This window comes from Pelophylax lessonae (genome assembly GCF_965119305.1).
Source record: "Pelophylax lessonae genome assembly, chromosome: 3".
NCBI lineage: Eukaryota > Metazoa > Chordata > Amphibia > Anura > Ranidae > Pelophylax > Pelophylax lessonae.
In genome coordinates this window covers 183,259,401-183,274,386 of record NC_138770.1, presented here as the reverse complement: position 1 = coordinate 183,274,386, position 14,986 = coordinate 183,259,401, and the positions used below count along the sequence as shown (strand labels likewise).

The 14,986-nt window shown below is 44.2% G+C and overlaps 2 protein-coding genes across 9 annotated transcripts in view; one reads left to right on the top strand and one right to left on the bottom strand.

Moving 5' to 3' along the window:
- AGFG1 (ArfGAP with FG repeats 1) overlaps positions 1-6,566 on the top strand; it is a 165,322-nt gene extending 158,756 nt beyond the window's left edge. For all 8 annotated transcript variants that reach the window (XM_082249596.1, XM_082249595.1, XM_082249601.1 and 5 more), the window contains one exon: positions 5,789-6,566. In XM_082249596.1, coding sequence (XP_082105722.1) covers positions 5,789-5,848 — 60 coding nt within the window. In that variant the 3' untranslated portion in view covers positions 5,849-6,566. The remainder of the gene's footprint in view (positions 1-5,788) is intronic.
- A 5,180-nt stretch (positions 6,567-11,746) lies between these two features.
- SLC19A3 (solute carrier family 19 member 3) overlaps positions 11,747-14,986 on the bottom strand; it is a gene marked incomplete at its 3' end in the record, with an annotated part of 40,893 nt that continues 37,653 nt past the window's right edge. Inside the window, exon 5 of the mRNA XM_082249602.1 lies at positions 11,747-11,884. Within this exon, the coding sequence (XP_082105728.1) occupies positions 11,747-11,884 (138 nt within the window). The remainder of the gene's footprint in view (positions 11,885-14,986) is intronic.

The following is a 14,986-nucleotide window of genomic DNA, read 5'->3' as shown; positions in this document are numbered from 1 at the left end:
ACCTGGCTGTGGCTGTATTCATTAGAGAGCACACAGCATGTGCTGATATCTTCCACACACACAGTGCTGTTTCAGTGCTTTATTGGCTTATTTTAGGTCTGGTTGACATGTATGCGGGTTTGCACAGGCACAGCAGCCCATTCATTTGAATGGGCTACCATGCCTGCGTTTCCTGCAGAAAAAAGGTGCATGTATCATTTTAAAAATGCAGTGGCCTTGAAATCGCTGCATTTGGACCATGTGATTTTCCTACAGTTCCTGCAGCTGAAAACATGGTACGTTTTTAGATGCGTGGGACACACATTAAAAAACAGTGCATTTGCGTGTGCAGGAACCTCAGGTAAGTCGCATGGGGCAAAAGCAGCAATTTCATGGTCATTGCATTTTGTAAATTAATGATGCATGCACCTTCTGCAGAAAACGTAGGCATGGCAGTCCATTTAACCACTTTAGCCCCAGCCCTATTTCGGACACTTTTTGTTCACAAGTTAAAACCAGTATTTTTTCCTAGAAAACTACTTAGAACCCCCAAACATTATATATATTTTTTTAGCAAAGACTCTGGAGAATAAAATGTCGGTCATTGCAAAATTTTTTGTCACGCGGTATTTGCGCAGCGGTCTTTAAAACGCCATTTTTTTGGAAAAAATTTGAAAAATCACATTTCACTGCATTTAAAAAATACTAAACAGTAAAGTTAGCCCATTTTTTTTGTATATTGTGAAAGATGATGTCACGCCGAGTAAATAGATACCAAACATGTTACGGTTTAAAATTGCGCCCCCCCGTGGGATGGCGACAAACTACGGTCAATAGAGATCTCAATCTGCGACGCTTTAAATTTATTTAACGGTTACCAGTTTAGAGTTAGAGTGTAGCTCTTTTTTTTTAATTATTGCCCACGCTCTGGCGATCGCGGCGATACCTCACATGTGTGGTTTGAACAGCGATTTCATTTGCGGCTCGACTTGCGTATACGTTTTTTTTTGTGCGCGAGCTAACGGTGACGGGGACGGCTAAATTTTTTTTTTTTTTTTTTTCCTATTTATTTTTTCTTTTTTTTTAAACTTTATTACAGGTTTTTAAAAAAAAAAAAATCTGATCACTTTTATTGCTGTCACAAGCAATGTAAACATCCCTGGTGACAGCAATATGTCGTGACAGGTACTCTTTATGGAGGGATCGAGGGTCTAAAAGACCCTAGACCCCTCCACTACACTTCCCTGTATGCAAAACGCCGAAAACGGCATTTTTGCATACAGCCGTTTTTCAAATCTGCCGCCTTTTGCAGCACAGTAACCCGGACGTGACGTCATGGACGCCGCCTCCGGGTTACGTCATCGGAGACCCGATCGATGCCGTTTCCGGCATTCATCGGGACTCCATCCAGCCGGCGGACGTGCCGGCTGGGTGCTCGGGGCTCCCGGTGGGACGGTAGCCCCGAGCAAAGCCGCGGAAGGCGGCGGGAGGGGGGGGGACGTCCCCTCCCGCCCCCCCGGGTAACGATCGAGCGGCTCCCGAGCCGCATCGATCGTTACCGACGGAAAGCCGACCGTCGGCTTCAAACAACGGTACCGGGATGATGCCTCTAGCTAGAGGCATCATCCCGGTATAACCCCGCAAAGTCTGATGACGTAGAGGTTACGTGACTGGTAGTAAAGTGGTTAAATTAGTAGGCTGCCAATCTGCATACATGTGAACCAGGCCTAAAGCAGTAGTATAAAGTCATTTTTAAAAATATAAACTCTGACCCCACTGCATACTAGCACATTATGACAGACCTGCAAACTGAGCCATTCACGGCAGTCCTTGGTCCTTGGCACATCTCTCTTCTCCCAGTCTTCTTTCTGGGTTCTCAACCTTTGACTGCTTGAATGGACAGGCTGCAGTGATGTCACTCCTGTGCATGTGCACTGGGGTGACATAGCCGCAGCACACAGAGCGTTTGCTAAATGTTATGTGAGCTGCACATGCTCGACTTAAATCCTCAAATCACATTATCGCTGGCAGGCAGGGGGGACATTTATAATAGAAGAGACCACTAGGGTCTCTTCTGTTATAACCACGTCAGTACCAGGCACTTTTACCCCCTTCATGCCCAGGCCAATTTTCAGCGCTGTCACACTTTGAATAACATTTTTTATCATTTTGGTGCACTTTAAGGGGCACTGTAATGTATAAAGGGTAGTGTAATCTCCATAAAGCTCTGTTCACATCTAGGCGCCCCAAAGCACAGGCGTAATCGCCGCCATTCTGCCTGCAATCCCAAATTGCCGGACGACCTTGTGATCCCCATCACTTTTAATGGCAACCCGATTGCGGCACGGGTTTGCCATGATTGTCACCCAACGAATCATAGTAAAATCACACAAACAGAATTGCGGTACGCCTGTCGTCCAAAAGAAGATCTTTTGGGCAATAGGCATACTGCAATTCTGTTTGTGTGATTTTTACCGTGATTTGTCGGGCGACAATCGCGGCAAAATCACGCCACAATCAGGGTGCCATTAAAAGTGACGGGGATCACAACAGCGTCCTATGATTTGCGGAGATTCGGGATCGTGGGCAGAATCAAGGCGATTCCACCCGCGAGGCCTAGATGTCAACGGAGCCTAAATTAGCAGTGTGAGAAGTGTAATTGGGCACTGTAATAAGGGGCACCATGATGTGAAATGGCTGTGATGTGATGAGGGGTACTCTTTTATTGCAGGGGCAGGGTGCCCAAGAAAATGTTTGCCCAGTGTCCAGTCCATATTAAAAACGGCCCTGACCCTATAGCAGGGATCCTCAAACGACACACCCCATGAGGCATTGTAAAACTCTGACATTTACATAGATGACTAGGCATGATGAGAATTGTAGTTCCTGAACAACTAGAGGGCCATAGTTTGAAGAGCCCTGCCCTATAGTATTCCTTTTTCGGCTCCGTTCCCACCTGAGGGATTCTCTGCTTGAAGCTTGTAGCTCTAAAACTCTCAACAAGCCAATTCCCACCCATTTAAGTGGCCCCTCTTCACACATGCGCGTTCTGTTGCCTGAAGCAAAACACTTGTCGCTCAAAGTACATGTGCTTCTTTTTGGCAGACTACAAGCATTTTTGGCCCCATAGACTTCAATAGAATCACCTAAAAACGCATGACTTGAGTATTTTATGAGCGTTTTGTCGCACGTTTCTGCTCAAACAGCAGCTCTCCACCCCTAATTTCCCCCCCCCTCTTCCCCACCTAGTGCTTTCTATTGGCCAAACAAAAACGCCTGAAGCTGTAAAACGCTTGTAATACGCTTCTAAAATGCTTGTAATATACTGAAAATGCTCAAAAACTCTCAAGTAAAAACACTAGTATATCGCTACGCTCAGCTGTGAATGCAGGCTGGCCATACAGTGTGAATTTCTTTGCAGGAAGAAATTCACACAATTCCCCCCATCAACACAGACAGTGCCTATGCAGCTGTTCGCTCCCGGCCCGGACGGGAGAAGCCGTCCCTGCTGGGAGAAGACCTTGGTACATTCAGCCTGCCCAATAATGGTTCCAACTGTGTATGGCCAGGCCTTAGTCTTTTTTTTTTTTTTTTTTTTTTTTTTTTAGCTGCCACATAAATGTTTTGTGCAGAGGAGCTTGGTGGGAGGTGCACAGAATTTTGGCCAACATAGAAAATAATTTGGCACTCCAATTAGACAGGAAGGCTATGACGGGCAAGGAGGGAGGAGGCTGTGCTAAGAAGAAGAAAGACAAGAAAGTGAAGTTACAAGTTCAGGAATGTTCATTCAATAAAAATGCATTCATAGAAAAGAACTCTGCTTTTTTTTTTTGGTCTGTTTTTACCTGCATTTTTTTTTTTTAGTTGATTACAGAGCAGAGATCGGTGTCTGATCGTTATTGCTCTCCACTCCAAGCAGTGGCGGCTGGTGCTCAAAATTTTTTGGGGGGGGGGGGGGTCGTAAACAGAAAAATGTAATAGGCATTGCTTTGCGGCAAAAAAACGTGTGTAAAATTGCGTGACTTTGAGGTCACAAAAGTGTGAAAGGGGCCTTCAGTAATTAAGGTGTAGTGTGCCCCCTTTCAATGCAGAGAGACCAGCGTGCCCCCTTTCAATGCAGAGAGACCAGCGTGCCCCCTTTCAATGCAGAGAGACCAGCGTGCCCCCTTTCAATGCAGAGAGACCAGCGTGCCCCCTTTCAATGCAGAGAGACCAGCGTGCCCCCTTTCAATGCAGAGAGACCAGCGTGCCCCCTTTCAATGCAGAGAGACCAGCGTACATGCCCCCTTTCAATGCACAGTGACCAGCGTACATGCCCCCAATGCAGAGATCAGCGTGCGTGCCTCCAATGCAGTGACCAGCATACATGTCCCCAATGCAGAGATCAGCGTGCGTGCCTCCAATGCAGTGACCAATATACATGTCCCCAATGCAGAGATCAGCGTGCGTGCCTCCAATGCAGTGACCAGTATACATGTACCCAATGCAGTGACCCCTTTCATTGCACAGTGACCAGCGTACATGCCCCCTTTCAATGCACAGTGACCAGCATACATGCCCCCAATGCAGAGATCAGCGTGCGTGCCTCCAATGCAGTGACCAGTATACATGTCCCCAATGCAGAGATCAGAGTGCGTGCCCCCTTACTTACCTGGAGCAGCAGAGGCGGCGATCGGGTCCTCCTCAGTCCCCCGAACGGCTTCTTCTGCTCGGTCCCGGCACGTCTCCTCCAGTCCTTCCGGTCCCACCTCCTCCTCGGCCAATGACATGGGGTTTGCCTTGCGGCCAATCAGGGAGCGTGTATTGGACGCGCTTCCTGATTGGCCAGGAGGATCATCGGTGTGACAATTTTCATTCACTATTGTCACACAATGGGTGGGCTCGGGACGCACTGCTCTGCACCCCGGGACCACCCTTTCCATCGCCCTATTAAAGCCTCTGGCTCTAATCACGTGATGGAAAAAAAAAAACCCCATTGAACTCCATGCGTCTGGCGCCCCTGCATGCAGATTAGGGGGCCGGACGCATGGATGGGGAGGCGGCGCCCCTAACGAGCCGGCCGCCACTGACTCCAAGCATACCATAAACTTTTTCTAAGTACCAATGCATATAAATCATCGGTCGCTAATGTACAGTTTAAGATTTTTTTGGACTTGAAAGCTTCCTACCATGTGAACTTTACCTATAACAACTTGATAAAAATAATCTTCTTTGGCAAGAAACATTCATTCCACATTAATGATGCTACCAACATTGGTGTGTGCTGTAAATTGCCTCCAGTTTTCTTCTTGCTGGAGGCTGCCATTTTGCTCAAGCGCAGAACCCTGAGCAGCAAATCATAAAGCAGAACCAAGCCCATCAATTTAATGTTTTCAAAAAAAGACACATTCCTGGAAATCCAGGATTGATAACTGTCAAACCAATTAACTGCTGGTGATCACATGTGCAGCACCATGGCAGTTGCAGATCAAACTGAAGCAGGTTCCTTGGTTGTAAAGGATAAGAGGGTTTAATTCCGCTTTAGGGCTGTCAGCAGATCGGCCTCTACAAATTAAGCAGTGCCTAAAAATCAAGAGCAACTGAGCATGTGCAGAGAAGGGGGAGACGGTGTATTACTGAATTTCAAACAGTAAAGGCACTTATTGTGATTTGCACAGCTATACCAGGACTTTATTTTTTGACTAAAGTTTCTCTTTAATGCAAAGTTCTGTATATTACTGTCTTTTTCTTGTATGTTGGTTTATTATCACAGCTATTTGGTACATGGTATTCAGATTGGTATAACTCAGTTCTTCGATTCCTTCTGCAGGCCGGTGGACCTACGGGACAGTTTCCAGCAGGAAGTTCATCAACCAATCCTTTCTTATAGCCTTAGACTAACACAGGAGCTTACCAAGCATCACCATACATGTACTGCCTCTTGCACTGTTTGTCTTGTTTAACCAGCGTAAGCTTTAAACACAGGGAGTTCTTTCAGAGCCTGCAATTATATATTTTTTTTCTATTTAAAGAAGAAAAGGAAGAAAAACAAGGTCAAATGTGCAATTGGAAAGCCTTTTCTTTCTCATTCAGCCCTTTGGCTGTCCAGGGGCTTGTTAGCAAAAAATATTGCAGAGCATTCTGTTAGCAACTCAGTGGTCAACCAAAGGGTTAACTGAAGGGCGTATTATGTATAATAAATTTGGTAAGTTATTGCAGATTCCATATTCATTAAGCTGCAGTACTGTACATATATTTTTTCTTAGGGTCTAGATAATTGTTCATATCAGTATTTCTAACTCATAACACTTTATGCTATGTGGGAGTGAAGAAACCAAGCGGTGGTAAATATCCGCATTGTTAAGAGCAAACTTTCTTAATTTTACCAATTTGGCTTGAAGGGATGTTAAATTAAATGGTAAATAAAAAATATATAAATTTTATTCATTTAAAATTGAAAAAACCCACAAACTTTTATTTTGCCCAGTCAAAGCTACCCATTTATATACGCCTAAATTCTCCATACTGAAGACTCATGTCTGCATAATAAAGCTAATGTTTTGCTACAGTTTGCAGGTGAAAAATATTAAAATAATAGAAAAAGTGTAGTTGTGTTTCTTTTCTTGCTTGAATCAGTCACAGAGGACAATTCAGAGGAACATCTAGAAATGTGCCTAAGCTGTTTAACTTTTAAACAATGTTATCGGGCAGGCAGGATTTTTGTCTTTGATAATGAAATTAGTCTATCGCTAGCCTATTTTTTCATATCAGACTATTTTTCCAACAAATATGTTGAGATGATATGTCTGCTAAACCAAGGATAATAATGATTACATTCCCCATTATTACTCGGATCCCTTTAACACCACAGTGGTCTAAAGTGGGGTACACACTAGTAGAAAATCTGCCGAAAATTTCCGCCCGATGTGAAATTGTCCGATTTTCGCCTAGTGTGTACACAACTTTCAGCAGCCAATGCCGACATTTTCAACGAAAAAAAAAAACGGAGGGAAAAACACCAAAAATTTTTTCGTCCGTCCCCAGACGACCGATTTTCGTTTAATGTGTATGCAGTACGTCCATGAAAAATCGGATACGAAAGACCGCGCATGATCTGAAGTTGCTGACAACCCGGGAAGTCTAGGAACAAATGTGCCAAAAAAAAGAAAAATCGGACGAGAAATTTTGTGAACATTTATGCACTGTCGACTAAGAACGGTAATGAATGCTGAGAAGACAGAGAAAAATCGGTGGATATTTCGTCCGATTTTCGTCAAGTGTGTACGGCCCTTAAAGGGGCAAATGATCTTTTAGTCCTGTCTCGTATTTCCCTACATAAATTGGGACAACTCTATTGGCAAAATCTTTTTACTAGAGACAGTTTGCAGGGATTGAGGATTTCCTATCACTAGTGCAAACTCTTCTTAGAAACACTTTTTGCTCATAGTTAATGAGGCAGCACTTTCTGGGAAACACTGCAATCCATGCAAAAGGACAACTGATTTACTTTGTAAATGGTGGCAAAAGGACCTCTGAAATGCCTCTGACTTAGAAAAACTGCTGAGCCTATGGTGGGCCCCCTCTTGTCTTTTGCTGAACAGGCAGGTTTAGTAGCAGAACCAACCAGCCTGTCCAGTGGGAGAATGATGTTTCCACATTTAGTATTTAATAATTACTTTAGTCTGTTTGAATCTATGTGACTGTGTATGGTCTTGAAACACTGGTATCTCCTTTGTAACACAAACTTTCCACAAAAAAAAAAAAAAATTGCTGGTGTGCTTTGCATTATTACTGGATATTAAATAGCACCATCTGTTTGGACATTTCAAGCACCCACCTATTGGTCCTATATGGACTTGATATGTGTAGAAAAGACAGATCAATTTTAATGGTAGACAAAATCTTTAATAAGAATATAAACATACAGTATGTAAAGGGTTTGAGACATCTTGTGACAAACCAAATATTTAGTCATGTATATAAATAATGAGCTGCAACATAAGGCAGCATACACCTGTAAACACAAAAACACATTTGGTTGAGTAAGGTCCCTTTCACACAAACGATCCAATCCGATCCACTTGTCAGTTTTTAGGAGGATCTGATCGGATCCCCCATGCATCCCTATGGGGCAATGGATGTCAGCGGAGACATGTCCGCTGACACCCGCTGTCATTCGCATCTGATCCTGTCTGTGAAATCCGGACAGATGGAAACCCTATTTTCCATCCGTCCAGGGGATGGGTTTGGATAAGAACGGACAGGCGGTTCACTCGATTCACCCATACGGAGCAGCGGGGCTGTGACACCTTCCTCTCCGCACACAGAGCGGAGACGGAGCTGTCATCCCCTGGCTCAGCAGGGATCGGCAGATCGAGCCCTTGCTGAGCAGAGAACAGTCCGCAGCGAACCGTGTGAAAGAAGCCTTATATATGTAATATATTTGACACCAGTGTTCTCCAGAATTATTCTTTGCATAAAGGTAGCTAGTCCATTACATTATGTTATCTAAGCTACTTAAAATGGAGCAAATTAGATTGTTTTTACATACGCATTAAGGGATCAGTCCACCCAAACCACATATTTGAGTAATGGATGGGCACTGGAAGTTTGATTCACCTACTGGCTTTTTACATCAAGGATTCCAATTATGAGATCTTTCCACTGCGGCAATGTTTGGCACTTACTGCTTAACCAGCTATAAGCAAAAGCCTTACGTTTCTCGTTGCATTCCCTGTGTTATGTGAAAGGAAAAAAAATGAAAGAAAAAAAAAAAAAAAAACACTAAGGAGCCCGAGACTCCTTTTTAATAGCATCTAGGCAGACATTTCGCAATCATCAGATTCTCCAGGAGATTATAGCAACTGAAGCAGTCTTAACCACTTGCCGACTGCCTAACGACTATCTACGTCGGCAGTCAGCCCCTCACAGGCAAAGTGACGTAGTACTACGTCGCTAGCCTGTAAGGCTCTAGGGAGCAAGCGCGCCGCCGGAGGCGTGTGAGCGGCAGACCCGATGTCCGCCGCTCACTCGCGATCGTCTGTTACACCGGGAGAAAGGCAGGCGGCTAATGTAAACAAAGCCGCCTGTCTTTCTCCCCTTTGTAACAGCAGAGATCATACGGTCCTGCTATGTAGGACAGTATATCTCTGCTGTTACATGAAAAGCTACATCCAATTACAGTTAGAAGCACGCCCCTAGGGACACACTTAACCCCTTCTTCTCCAATAAAGTTAACCCCTTCCCTTCCAGTGTCATTTTTACAGTAACCGTGCATATGTATAGCACTGATTACTGTAGTAATGTCACTGGTACCCCCAAAAGTGTCAGTCAAGGGTTCGATCTGTCCGCCGCAATGTCGCAGTCCCGCAAAAAAAAATTGCAGATCGCCGCCATTACTCGTTAAAAAAAAAAAAAAAACAATAAAAATGACGAAAATCTTTTCCTTAGTAAACGCAATAACCTTTGCGCAAACAAATCAAAATACGCTTTTTGCAAGTTTTTTTTTTTTTACCAAACATATGTAGCAGAAAACAAATTGGCCTAAAATATTAAAAAAAATTTGATTTCTACATTTTTTTAGGGAATTTCATATAAAAAAAATGTGAAAAATATTGTTATTTTTGCAAAATTGTCGCTCTTTTTTTGTTTATGGCGCATGATCAAAAAATTGCACAGGTGATCAAATACCACCAAAAGAAAGCTCTGTTTGTGGGGAAAAAAAGGACGTCAATTTCCTTTGTGTACAGAGTCAAAGGACCGCGCAATTGTCCGTTAAAATTACGCAGTGCCGAATCGCAAAATAGGGCCTGGTCTTTGAGCAGCCAAATCCTCTGGGGCTAAAGTGGTTAACCACTTGCCGACCGCCGCACGACTATCTACGTCGGCGGTCAGCCCCTCACAGGCAAACTAACGTAGGGCTACGTTGCTTGCTTGTGAGGGTCTAGGGAGCGAGCGCGCGCCCCCCGGGGCGCGCTCCCGCGTGGTCACGGACCCCCCCGCGCGTGTGACCAGCGGACCCGATGTCCGCCGGTCACTCGGCGATCGGCGGGGGAGAGGGAGAATGTCAGGCAGCTTGTGTAAACAAACTGCCTGTCATTCTCTTCGCTGCAAAGACACTGATAAAACGGATCTGGTATGTAGATCCGTTGATCAGTGTCTTTACAGCTAGAGCCACAGCCAATCACAGTAGAAACCACGCCCCTAGGGACACACACAGCCCCTCCCTTCCAAATAAAGTTAACCCCTTCACTACCAGTGTATTTTTACAGTAACAGTGCATATATATAGCACTGATTACTGTAGAAATGTCACTGGTAACCCCAAAAGTGTCAAAAATGTCAGTCAAGGGTCCGATCTGTCCGCCGCAATGTCGCAGTACCGCAAAAAAAATCGCAGATCGCCGCCATTACGCGTTAAAAAAAAAAACAACAAAAATGACAAAAATCTTTCCCTTTGTTAGTAAACGCGATAACTTTTGCGCAAACCAATCAAAATACGCTTTTTGCGATTTTTTTTACCAAACATAGGTAGCATAAAATAAATTGGCCGAAAATTTTTAAAAATTTTGATTTTTACATTTTTTTTTGGGGGAATTTCATATAAAAAAATGTGAAAAATATTGCTATTTTTGCAAAATTGACGCTCTTTTTTTGTTTATAGCGCGTGATCAAAAAATCGCACAGGTGATCAAATACCACCAAAAGAAAGCTCTGTTTGTGGGAAAAAAAGGACGTCAAATTCGTTTAGGTACAGCGTCGCACGACCGCGCAATTGTGCGTTAAATTCACGCAGTGCCGAATCGCAAAATACCCCCTGGTCGGAATGGGGGTAAAATCTTCCGGGGCTTAAGTGGTTAATGGCATCCCAGCTTTAGTCTGTAGGGTTCAATATTGAGTTGGCTCACCCTTTGCAGGTATAACAGCTTCAACCCTTTGGGAAGGCTGTCCACAAGGAAGCGCATTTGTGAAGTTAGGCACTGATGTGTACAAGAAGGCTTAGCTCGCAATCTCTGCTCTAATTCATCCCAAAGGTGTTTTATTGGGTTGAGGTCAGGATTCGGTGCAGGCCATCCAAGTTCCTCCAACCCAAACTCACTCATCCATGTCTTTATGGACCTTACTTTCTCCACTGGTGCGCAGTCATGTGGGAACAGCAAAGGCCATCCCCAAACTGTTCCCACAAAGTTGGGAGCATGAAATTGTCCAAAATGTCTTACTATGCTGACACTTATCGAGCTACCTTTACTGGAGCTAAGTGGCCAAACCCAACCCCTGAAAACCCCACACCATAATTCCCCCCCCCCCCCCCCCCCAAAATGATTTGGACCAGTGCACAAAGCAAGGTCCATAAATACATGGATGAGCGAGTTTGGGTAGAGGAACTTGATTGGCCTGCACAGAGTCCTGACCTCAACCTGACAGAACACCTTTGGGGTTATATAGACTGGAGACTGTGAGCCAGGCCTTCTCGTCCACATCAGTGCCTAACCTCACAAATGTGCTTCTGGAAGAATGGTCAAACATTCCCTTAGCCACACTCGTAAACCTTGTGGACAGCCTTCCCAGAAGAGTTGAATCTATTTTAGCTGGAAAGGGTGGGCCAACTTAATATTGAACCCTACGGCCTAAGCCTGGGATGCCATGAAAGTTAATGTGCGAGTAAAGGCAGGTGTCCCAATACTTTTAGTAATCTAGCGAACGCATGTACATTTCTGTTGTAATGCTCTTGTCTCTGTGTAAGTTCTTAGGTTATTCTTTACAAGCTTTTCACTATGGTCACTTGGCCACTACAGCTGTGTCTCTGCTTTGGCTTTTGTGTCCTGGCTGTTCTTTGATTTCTTGCACCGCAGCATTATTATAATATACAGGCTCCTCACAAAGAATATTCCGGCAATGACCACAAAGTAACTTCCATAAACCAAAAACTGGGGAGAGAAAAAAAAACAAAACACACGTTACATAGAGCAGCATTCTAGTGTAAGGTACCCAAATACAGCAGATTACTCTTAAACAGCTGCTATGTTTATAGGATAGGATGATCAGAATGCTGAGAAGAGGTACCAAAAATGAGGTGTATGCAAATCTGTGTTAGATGGTTTTAGCCAAACTGGCTTTATTTTATCTATTTATACAGCACTGACATTGCCAGGACTTTACAGAGAAATTCGTTTTTTTTCTTTTTCCCTTATTGGTAAAAGTCCTTTTCTTGTAGAACAATATAGGACTTAAGGCCCGCACGCACGCTAAAAAAAAAAATTGATCGTTAGTATAATGCGTTCGACAGTCGATTATGAATTTTCGGACGACAAAAACTGGATGTGGAGGCTATAAAATTTTTATTGTACGTGAACCCATCATCTAAGTTTTGTTTACTCAGTATAGTTTTCATCTGAACAAAATCGTAAGAGCCGGACATGCTTGTGAACGAAAGAATACATACAAAAAAAAAACAATCAACACATTACATCACTTCTGAAGTTGAATTCTATCGTACGAAAATTTCGTATGAAAGTAACCTCTATACTTTCGGTCTGAGAATAGCATGCAACAAAAAATGGACAAAAATGTGTCCGATAATCTGATCGTGTGTACGAGGCTTTAATCTTGTTAGCTACTTTCAGATAACTGGACATTGGAAAAACAAGAAAGCTGCAGGGATATCCCTTATATAACCCCTCCCACTCCCAGAAAGCCTTAGCCAATAGGGTGATAACAAAAACAGAGGGGAAGGACCTATATCTCCTGCTGTCTTGCAAGAATAGAATTTTTACATGTATGTCAAATTCTTGTTTTTAAGCTCTTTCCGCTGGCCACAAGCATATATGCAGCATCTTGGCAGGTGGGCTTTAACACAGAGAGGCCGCATATATGCGTCCTAAATGTAAACATTTTTGTGCTGAGAACACTCACCCTGCATCCTCCCAGCACAGTTACCATCGGGTACCAGAAAGCTCCAAATGCCTATTTGCGATTGGGAGCTTTCTGATCATGTGACAGCCAGTCACACGATCGAAATGCCCGTCTCCACCTCTCAGCATTTAGTGTTAGGAAGGGGCACAAGACTTCTGTCAGCAAAGAGGTAGGCAACACATCAAACAAATGCTAACAAACTCCAGCAACAAGGGGGTCAGAAGGGCTTGAAATACTCACAGCTGCTTAAAGCGGAGTTCCACCCATTTTTAATAGGTTGAAATACATAGATCTTTGTAATCCCCTTTAAAATGGCTTTTACCAATGGAAACTTTTTTTTTTTTTTTTGCTAGTAAATACCTTAATTTTGGCTTTATTCCTCCTCTCCTCACTTCCTGGTCCGATCGGCGATGACGTCATTCGGCGATCCGCAGTGTCTGCTGGGATGTATTCTACTTGCAGTAGCTGTATCTGTACTGAGCCGTGCCTGCCCCGCCTCCGCCCCGCCTCCTCTCATTGAATTGCATTGTATGAATGTATTAAGGCCGTTCTCTGCCCAGCCTCTGCCCCGCCTCCTCTCATTGAATTGCATTGTATGAATGTATTAAGGCTGTTCTCTGCCCAGCCTCCGCCCCGCCTCCTCTCAATACAACTCAATGAGAGGAGGCGGGGCGGAGGCTGGGCAGAGAACAGCCTTAATACATTCATACAATGCAATTCAATGAGAGGAGGCGGGGCGGAGGCTGGGCAGAGAACAGCCTTAATACATTCATACAATGCAATTCAATGAGAGGAGGCGGGGCGGAGGCGGGGCAGGCACGGCTCAGTACAGATACAGCTACTGCAAGTAGAATACATCCCAGCAGCCACTGCGGATCGCCGAATGACGTCATCGCCGATCGGACCAGGAAGTGAGGAGAGGAGGAATAAAGCCAAAATTAAGGTATTTACTAGCAAAAAAAAAAGTTTCCATTGGTAAAAGCCATTTTAAAGGGGATTACAAAGATCTAAAGTTCCAAAAATGGGTGGAACTCCACTTTAAAGCACCTTGCACCTGAATTGGTATCAGAGGGATAAGACAAAGTAGCAGCTGAGACATAAACTTGAACAACACATCCAGACAAAATAGATAAACATTCAGCCCTGATTCACCTCTATGTATTTTTTTTTTTATTTTTTTTTTTTAATTCAGTTTTCAGTTCAGTTTTGCAGAAACACACTACAGTCCATTTAACATGGTTTCCCATTGGTCACACTCCCATCTATGCATTTTATGGAAAGGGCCAGGGCTCAGCTGATTGAGTTTTTGGTTCCAAAGACTTCAATGGATCAAAAATGTGTATTGAAAAACAGAAAATGGACCTGGAATATGCATTGACTGTAACCTGCATTGTTGTGAACCAGGGCTCAGAGGATGTACAGGAGCAGAACACAGAAGGCCGAACAATTTCCTGAATAAGGGCAAGGATGGAAAAACACCTTTTGGAAGTAAATGGGTGCAGGCCTCAAAACAACTTTATCAGAAACTGCTGATATTTGGCCCATGTGTACCTGCTTTAATAGAGACACAGACCAAAATCCCCTCCCAATGCCTCAAGAAACAACACTTGGATCCCACTGTCTGAAAAATAACTGAGACTAGAACTTCTGAGGCCCTCATAGGAGGAGCAAAGGCTGCCCTTTCTGACAGCCCACAATGAAATCAGTAATAACAAGAAAGATTACTCACAGAGTAGAGGGATTAATTCCCCGAAATGATCAGATCATACTATGCAGTAACAGTATGCAAGTTAACCTCCCCCCATCCGCGATACAGCCTATATACGGCTGCAGCGCGGACTTGAATTTTTGGGAGGCCGTCTTTATACGGCCTCCCAGTGACACGCCCCCCGCGTGCTCCCGCGAGCGCGCAGCGGGGAAAATCTGGGGACCAAGGGACACGGCCGATCACAGATCGTGGTGAATGGCCAATCACAGTGGCCATTCACCACGTGATCGGGCCATCCAATGAGCGATGATCTCATATGTAAACATATGAGATCATCTCTCATCGCCGGCGCTCCTTCCTCACACGGAGCCTGCAGTGTGAGGAAGGAGGGGGAGCCGTTAGCCGCCGG